The 9,644-nt window shown below is 40.3% G+C and overlaps 1 protein-coding gene across 1 annotated transcript; it reads right to left on the minus strand.

Annotated features, from left to right (window-relative positions):
* Positions 1-5,520: 5,520 nt before the first annotated feature.
* LOC147433554 (spindle/kinetochore-associated-like protein) lies at positions 5,521-9,164 on the minus strand. The gene is made up of 9 exons (XM_086490229.1): positions 9,003-9,164; positions 7,732-7,853; positions 7,389-7,507; positions 7,229-7,292; positions 7,025-7,092; positions 6,821-6,926; positions 6,245-6,274; positions 6,047-6,160; positions 5,521-5,973 (listed from the first exon to the last, which is right to left on the minus strand). The coding sequence occupies exons 1-9, from the start codon at positions 9,118-9,120 to the stop codon at positions 5,899-5,901; spliced, it is 816 nt and encodes a 271-aa protein (XP_086346355.1). The 5' UTR covers positions 9,121-9,164; the 3' UTR covers positions 5,521-5,898.
* Between the last annotated feature and the right edge of the window lie 480 nt (positions 9,165-9,644).

Raw genomic sequence — 9,644 nt, forward strand, 5'->3', positions numbered from 1 at the left:
CCTCATCATCCATTGTTGGTGTGGCTTCAAGGTTGATAGAGGATTTGCTCTCATCAATCTTGCGGGGGCTCTGTGAACTGGGGTGGATAGGAGTTTGTTTGGCAACAAGTTTGGCTTGTGTGGCAACGAACGCCTTGTCCATGACTTTGCTCTGCTCTGCAGCAAGAATATCCGCTATCACTAGCGCAATTGTGTCAGCAACATAGTCCCCCAATGGAAGCAACTTGTCATCTAGAGCTTCTGGTGTAGGATCAAGGGGGAACTCCATCTTGGTCCATATGAGGCTAAGACACTCATCTAGTCGGACACCAAAAGCCTTTTTGAGATCATGTAAGAATAAATACTCCTCATCTTCTATAATTATGATGCTCAGACGGCTAATCTCCACTTCAGGAATTGTAGCAGGGTCACGGCACTTGGGGTCGGGCACCTCAGAGGTGCCAGCAATCTGCTCTCTGACTGCAATTGCTTCTTCCAAGCCATGGGGATATTCGGAAGCTTGCAATCTTTGCTCACTTTGGACATCTATAGGCGCGACCTTGGGATCTTTACGATCCGCCATCACCCCACCCACTGCCAAATGCAAGATCTCCATCTCCTCCAAGGAGGGCTCCTCATTGACGAGGAAGAAGAGAGTGGCAATATTGGACAAGAAAGATTGCCCAATTTTGCGCTTCTTGAAGGAGTCTGCAACTTCCTTTGTCACTTGACGAAAGTGGTTTGCCTCTTTTGCAATCGCTTCAAAGCAAGCTAGTCTCTTTGAAAATGTTGTCGCACTTGTGGATGTAGCGAAGCAGATCACATGGCAATCATAGCATGGCATTGTCTTCAAAGCTCACAACATACTTGAGTATACGCGCATGCATATACTCTATGATGTCGTGAAAAGTGTCATTGTGGAGTTGCATGGTTTTTTGTAAGTCCACTGTGTGGGTAAAGAAGCCATGAAGATCACTGCATCCAACATATTCGGTGTCCTCTAAGAAAATAAGAAACTGCAAAAGGGGGACGTGTGTCTCTTTTGACGCTGCTGCTGCATGGGAGGAGGATGCACTAGCATGTGTTGCCATGGCTCTCTCTCTCTCTCTCTCTCTCTCTCTCTCTCTCTCTCTCTATATATCTATATATATATATATATATATATATATATATATATATATATATATATATATATATATATATATATATATATATATATGTGTGTGTGTGTGTGTGTGTGTGTGTGTGTGTGTGTGTGTGTCTTCTTTTTGTCTCTCTCAAGTGTTGATAGAAAAATAAGAAGACCCCTCCCCTTTATACCCCCCCCCCCCCCCCCCCCTGCAAAAAAAGACACCATCCCAAAGCTCTTTGATATACATACAAACACACATGGGTGCACACACAAACACCCAAACAAAATCTAAAAAACTTAACCAACGAAGGTAATACTATAATGACAAAAAAGTTTTGAATTTCCATTAAATAGAAGGCTTTACAACGTGGCATTAGAGCTGGTTACACTGATCTATCAGATCAACTTAAAGACAGTGCGCCACCAACCCTCCACTCCTCTTATGCTTTCATGGCTGCCTCCATCCGCCTACCAATCTGAAACAACAAAAATGCTTTTAATAAGACTAACAATTGGTACGTGTAGACAACATATAAACTAAATTGACCTTTTGCCGATTGAGACGAAAGTAAGCATCTTTGATTTCTTCGTAGCCCAAGATAATCAAGTGTTCCCGTATGTTGGTAAGTGTCCAGTGTTGTTCACTGACTTGCACAATCTAGAAACACCATTTGACAAAGTAACGGGCACATCAAATGTCACAAAATTAGCAACACTAGATTGTAAGGGTATCCACTTTCCACTCTTACACATCCAACGCTCATAGTGAAAATGTAAGTACAAAGTAGTGCGCACTTTCATATATCATATCCCTATACTTGAAGCACCCACCTTAGACTTGTATTTATCTCCTTGGTACACTCCCTCAACCATTCCCCAATTATCTCCAAATTCCAGTTTTAGTGCTTCATACATGACATTCTTGCTACAAAACATAGTAGGTGTAACACAGAATGGCAATGTCTTGAACGGGTGTACAAAAACATGCACGGGGTAGCACCAACTAAGGCCTATTGATCTGGAAGCCTTCCCAAATTTTAATGAGAAGCAAATATTGGAAAGCATCTTCTCCTTCACTGAGAAAAGTGACCACACATCGGGTTGTGGCCATTCCGTACTCAGTAATGAAGGTTTGTCAACAGCAATGATCTTACCATATCCATCCTTCGAGGCTGGCACTACATACATGTGTGAGTAGAAGAAGATTCTGTGTTGCAGCAGAATCAAAGGTGGTGAGTTTGGGGAGCATCTTAACACCAATGTCCACATGAAGAGCCTTGAAGGTTCATGTGAGACTCTTGATTGGTTGTTCCTCAACAAGGTTGGATGGGAATATATCTATGACAACACCAACAACTATTAAATAAAAACAAATAACAAGCGTTTACAATCAGCAACCAAAAATGTTTTACGACTTTCAATGTATTTGAAAACCTCTTGAGCTATTAGAGGTGTTAGCCCCTTCAACCTCAGATTGCATCGGGATTTTTGGATATGTTGAATGCAGTGCTAACTTCAAGGTTAGTGGAGGTTTACTGGCTCAACTAGCGCCTATATAAGTAGGTGAGGGGTTTTTTAATCCCTCAATTAGCCAATTACTGTTTCCATAGAGAATGAGGGTCATTGTTATGTCTATTGTTGTGAGTACTTTAGTATGGAACTTACTGAACAAAATGTTGCTTCTCAAATATGTGCGGAACAATTCCTTTGTCGTATTGTAATGCTCACTGCATTTTATCTCTAATGAGCGTTTTTTAAGGCTAACATAGCAACAATTTTAATCTCTGGCTTGTGTATAAAATGATGCATTTGGCTTAATCGTGATGCCCATAGGCCTCTACCTTCATGAACATGATAGAGATTGATTCTAGAATAATCAACACTCAATTTACTCACTAACTAGGCGTTTCTCTTCTCATTTTAGGCATATTTCTCCTTGATTATCAATGAACATCACATTCCTCATCTCAATTGAGTGATTGCACTAGTGAAAAGTCCTATGCGCCAGCTTCAATTAAAGCTCTTAAGCTTTGAAATCCAAGCTAATTAATTGGAGAGAAGATTATGTGTGTGCCTGTGGTTTACCTTGCACAACCAAAAAAAAAAGTCCATTTTTGAGGAGCCCTCACACAACCAAACGAGCATGGTCACATGGTCTATCTTGCCTAAAATAGAGCATTTGACCTGAACGTCTTGGTCTCAAGGCTCATTGCCTTTTGGGACTTACGGGAAAGCAATAAGTTGTAGTGGAGACAAGTTTCAGTTCTGCTAGGAGGCAGTCACACACAAGGCTTCAACTCTTTTTAGTAAAGCAGTTGGATGCGAAGCTCATTCAAAATGCCTCCCTCCCAAAGAGGGTTTTCCCACCTCTAGTCCCTCGACCACATATTCTTGCCTAAAGGAGGTTCTCATCCACAAGAAGAGCATTAGAGATATTCACTGTTAAGCAAAGATTCCCATAACAATGAAGTAGAATCCTTACAACTTGGAAAGGCTTCACACCATTTTCTAGTGTCAATTCAATAAGTGAGAGTTCTCACAATAAAGCCAAGAAGGTGCTCGTATTCATGTGGAGGGTGACTTCACTTTTTTGAGTGAAGAGGTACTTCGCATAATAGTCAAAGGGAAATTCCTCTCTCTCTCTCTCTCTCTCTCTCTCTCTCTCTCTCTCTCTCTCTCTCTCTCTCTCTCTCTCTCATAAACAAATTAAAATTTAAAATTTAATGCATCCAAACACAACTAGTGAAATATATGTCTATTGATCGTATGCAATTGCGAGGAGTTTAGACACTGGTCTTGGCATTAAAAATCCAAGTGTTAAAAATTGTTTCCAAGGCACAATGAAAGAGAAGGGACTTAAAAAAATCAACATGATGGATTTTACACTTGGCAAACCAAATTAAAATGGTATTTGATGAAAACAAGATTATGGGGAATAACCAAGCAAACAATTAGTGACCCCTCATCTAGTGATGGAGCATACGTATGAACACAAGCTATGAGTACACAAAACCAAACCAAAGATGAGCAAGCATTAAGAATCATAATCGCTACACTACACTAGAATTACATAAATTGTATTTCACTAAGGATTGTGAAACATCATCAACCTCAAGGGAGGCTATAGGAAAAGAAAATTGAAGCTAAAAGAAAGAAAAGTAAGGTGAGCTTAAAGAAAAATCTCTAAAACAAAAAATGGAGCATGATGAGAGTATTGCAAGCTTAGTCAATCGTTTTAAAAGCATGACAACCACACAACTCACCCATGTGGATTGTGCAACACCATAGGAGGACAAGATTAGAGTTCTACTAAGAACCTTGCCATCTAGCTTTGACCCGATGGTGACCGTCATCAAAGAGAAGGATCCAACACCTGACTTACGCACTGTGATCAACACATTACAAAGTCCAAGGAGAAGAAGCAAAGGAGAAATTCTACTTCAAGGGAAGGATCATTTGCAATTAGTTCTAGCAATAAAACTTGTTGCAATGACAAAGAAGGGCACTAGCATCGAAGGCTTGCGATGTTTGCCAAAAGGACCATCCTCCTTCCAAGTGCTTCAAAGAAGATGCAACTACCAACAACAATATAAAGCTCAAAAGCTCAATGAAAGGAAACAAAGAGGAAGATGAAGAAACAACATTCTTTTAATCTCTATGACTATGACAACATTCTCTAGCTCTTATGTTTGTGTCTACCTCTCAATGTATTTTGTTGGAGATAGCTTAGATTAGCTTAGTCTCAATCTTTATACATCTCTTCGAGAAAAGGTGTGCAATGTCTCTAAGATTAGAAATGGTTTGTCTTCTAAATAAAAAATGATCTCCTATATTAATGTTCTTTTGCTTCCAGATAGAGCTCTAGCATATACTTGTGTGTAAAAGTTCTTGTCTACTATGATGCATAGGTGGCATAAAATCATGTGGTAGCATGTGAAAGACACCATTATTAAAGGGTGTGGTTTCACTTAGGCCTAGTCAAGAGGTCCCTAAAATAACCTAAAAACTCACCCACAAGTTTTAAGCAGATTGGGTTGACTTAGAATTTCTTTATGTAGTGTAAGACGAAATACCTACACCTAACTCTATATAATGAACCCCTTTATACTCAATTTTATTCAATCTAATAATCAAGTTTGTGTTTACACTCTACTCCATTTTCCACTGTGTGATGAAGTGTTGTTTATTGTACCAATTCCATAAATGATTCTCTAAGTTATCCTCCCTAAACTCTACATCAAGGTGTTTTGTACAATTCACATGGCCATCATCAAGAGGCATCATTGTGTAGCTCCAAGCATATCTCTACTGGACATACACCTACCCTATTAAGCTTCCAAATGAAATGCAATGAAACCTTGAGAACTCTTTATTTATGGACATAATAAATGGATTTCATGCATCTCATGTCAAACCAGCCAACATACATTCAATAAGAAAACAGAAAAGGTTGGTTGTGTGGATGTGTGGTCATATCAATGAAGTAAACCACATGTGCAACCACCCTACACCGTCTCGACTAGCAAGTTTGCAACCCCCAAATTTGTCTACGGCGAGTAAACCCATACAAATAGCCAACACATAGACCTTGCACAGTGGCAACAATTATGAAATTCATACCCAATTGACTTAAAATTTAGTATCCTAAATTTGAATATGTCAAGCTAAACATTCAGACAAAAGATTAGTAAACCTTCCAGTCCTGCAATCGGGTACAAGTAGAGCACCTTTCCATCAGATGTTTTCTTAGAATGATGGAGAGTACTTGGACAAAAAGAATTAGCTGTCTATGCTTTTGAAAGAAGAAAAGCCCGGTGACGCCCTGTCCGTACATCTGAAATTCGCCCGAGATGGCGCAGGACCTGCCCCAAAGTTGAACATAAATTGGCATTCATGTGAAGAAACTTAACACCACACACATATCATATATATTACCGTCAGTATGGCTTTTCCGGTGTTGTCCATCTTCAAGACAGGACCCCTCATATCAGACTCAAAGAAAAAGTGCTTGCCCTTGACGTTATCAAAAGTGGCAAAATCACGAAGCTCCTGTAATTGATGAATACATAGTGTCTAAATGCAATCAGAGAAGAGCAATGACAAGCAATTGAATGTTTGAGAGCATGTGCTTACCAGCGCCCTCTCAAGTAGCTCCTGTCCGAGCTGCGATTGACACAATGCATGTTAACTCATGCCAAACCTTTTACAAACATGACTAAACCAAAAATTAAGAAATGCCAATATATATGCGCATGGTAATTGACATTGTTGACACTCAGAGCCGGTTCAGACTGCGGGCCAAAGCGGAATGCACGAGGCAGTGGAGCTCACTTGGCATGCTTCCATCTGTCCAAAATGAAGGTTTGCTTTTCTGGACCTGGGCGGCCTCACCACCTCGGACATGGAAGAATTTCCTGCGCTTTACAGCACCAAATGCAGAGCAGCATTTGATCTCACAACCCTATGCAATGGAGCTGGTTGATTACAGACTGCAAATTTTGTGTATAATCCTTCTCCTGCATTGTGTGAATAGAAGAGCCAGGAAAGGGCCTTGGTGGGCTTCCTACACTAGTGCAGTCTGAACCCGCCCTCAGTCACGACATTAAATGATCATGCTATGCACAAGTACAGAAATTGATGACATGATAGTAGAGAGTAGATACAGTTCTCACCCTTAATGCGTAAACTAGGCCATTGACATTTACGTACCTTCTTTCGAGGTGCAGCTAGAAGCCTTGCATTAGCCTCAGCAAAGGTAGCCATCTCATCCACTGCCGCATTTATCTTCTCCAAGGTGAGACGCCCTCGCATGTAGCTGAAACAAGGAGACAAACAAGAAGCAGATTTAGCACAAAAAAACAGGAAAGCTTTCCCTCAACGGCAACATACTAATCAGATTGGTAAGCTACATGCCTGGAAAGCGATTCGAATTCATCAATAGTGACATACAAACGAGGGGGGAGACCTCGTCCTTTTTTCTCCTGCAAATGACAACAGAATGATGCGTTGAAATATTAATTGAGTTTAATATCTTGTTCATTCCTTAAGAAGAGAAGAAGAATGTTCGCATTATCTTTGGGCCCCTAATTCATTCATATTACTCTAAATGCACTTCACCTTTTGAGATACATAATCCATAGATCTTGTAGGGGCAGCTTCAATACTTGCTTCCATATCAGAGCTTTATTGAACAAATGTGATGAAAAGTAACACTCAGGTGAAGCAATTCAAAGGAATACTCAGAAAATGTTACATCATGCTTGGCAAACCATAATACCTCAGAAAGGTGTGTTCTGATGATAACAGACTAGTGTCACTCCCGGGCAGATTTGCTGGTAGATTGCTCGAAACCAGTTTTAGCCTTCGCTCTTGTTGTAAAGAAAGCTCAATAAGTGCCTGTATTCATTTCTCAAGCTAAATAGGTGATATGACCATTTATGTAAGCTTTCATCACACCACAGGGCTAAAGATACTGAAAGTGCCATGGTAATCCAGTTGGCAATATGGGGTTGAGGGAAGCCCTAAAAATATACTACAATATTTTGATGTGATCGTGCACCTTCAATGGTATGTACTATGAAATTCCAGGCTAAATACTTGAGAACTATTAGAAGAATTACCTTTGCTTTAGGAAGAGCATCTGCCTCATCTTGTAAGCGAGCTTTTACAGCTCTTAGCTGGTGCTCCATAGCCTGGACTGCTATGTCAAGTGTTGCCAAATCAACTGTGCTTCCTGGCAGTGCTGCAAAATAGTTTACGCCACAGAAAAAGACTCAAGTGTACTGCTAATGATTAGGCTACTGCTTGGCACACATACTCCTAGTTCTCTCAAGGCTCTATCTCTCCCAAAAGCTCCTACTTAAATACTAGGGTGTTCCTTAACTGACAGGTAAATCTCTGTTAAGGGCCATATACATTACATCTAGCACAAAATTTCTTATTTTCAGACATCGAGTATCTCAACCAATTTAACTTTAAATAACTGGCAACTAATATTGACACTGAAATTGACTGTTAAGCTATGAGGAGGAGACTAAATCTTGATTTTGGGAAAACTTGATCCTGAATTTCAAACTTCAACAAGGACCACAAGTAATAATAACTACATTAATCCTTCCTCAAAAGAAAATTGCAGACGAGCATTGAGCACACAAGTCCATGCAGAGAGGAGTGACCTTCTAAAAGTAAGAGTGCAAATATACAAGCATCGATGAGGGGGTGGGAAAGGAAGAATCAAGATAGGGATATACTCCCATCATTGCAATCCACTTTCATCTCACCAAATGCAGAGCATGTAGACCAGGCAACAGTAGCATGCTCTCCCCTCTCCCTCTCCTTTGTATCACATGCTCACAAAGTAGTACTCAAGTAGTCTCGCTCCTCTCAAAAGTGTCAATGATCATTCATCCAACAAGGATAAAAAAGTAAATGTAAATGCCAATCCTAAGTGTGTCAGGATATCAAGCAGTCTTCCATTGCATCCACATTCAGGGGATGACCCAATGGAAGATAAATGTTTTACAAAACCAAGCTCCAATGGATGTCTCCTTCTTAAAGCCGTACCCTACCTTGCATACAACAGCACCTCCCTTCTAATTGTTTTGACATAGAGTGAAGGCTGTTTCAAAGCTCTGAACATCTCACAAGTAAGAGAGAACAGTGAGTTAACATATGAGCCTCATGTTCATCAAATCAAATAAGAGAGAACAGTGAGTTAACATATGCAAGGCATTTGGATGCGAGAAAACTGTCCATCAAATCCCTTGGTTGCTGATGCGTTAGAAAATGCCAAGAAAAGACGCAGGTCTCGCTGAGAAGACTAAGGCTCTCTCTCTCTCTCTCTCTCTCTCTCTCTCTCTCTCTCTCTCTCTCTCTCTCTGGGAGTCCATACCACTTCGAGCAACCAGAACTTGTTGAAAAAAGGAGATCCTGTTGTTGAAGGCGCTCATTACAGCCTCGAGAGAATGTGCATTTGTCTGTGCTTTCGGGTTTGTTGTTGGAGCTTCCATTGCAATAGGTGTCCGCGCTCTCCCTCATTTCGAACACCAGCACATCTAAAGGAAAAGTTTTAAAAAGTATAGGCCGGGTTCACAAGCGTGGCATGGACACACCCTCGAAATGAAAATGCCATGAGAAGCATAAGAACTATTGAGAGATTTTTTGAGTCCATAAATAGCGTATTTAAAAATAGCAAGGCTTTGCTGCGGCAGCATTTAGAAACTGAACAGGTTATGGTAACTTACGGTTTTCTCAACGACCTTATCCGCTATGTCTATTGCAACACACAAGGGGCCTTTCTTCATCAAAGAGATCCACAATCATGGTAGAAAATGATCCCAAATCTTCAAGAATTATAGATCCCAAAACAACATAAAAAATATGGCTTACTTGGTCTCATTGCGAGAGACTCTTAACAAGCAGAGCGAAGAGCTATGTCACTGCAATGAAGAATGGTATTTTAAAAGTTCTTGTAGTTTAGAGTTAGCACTTCAAAAATGTGATTGAAATGCAAACGACGCAATTGGCATAATTC

This window comes from Adiantum capillus-veneris, chromosome 19, assembly GCF_014529385.1.
Source record: "Adiantum capillus-veneris isolate H3 chromosome 19, ASM1452938v2, whole genome shotgun sequence".
Lineage (NCBI taxonomy): Eukaryota > Viridiplantae > Streptophyta > Polypodiopsida > Polypodiales > Pteridaceae > Adiantum > Adiantum capillus-veneris.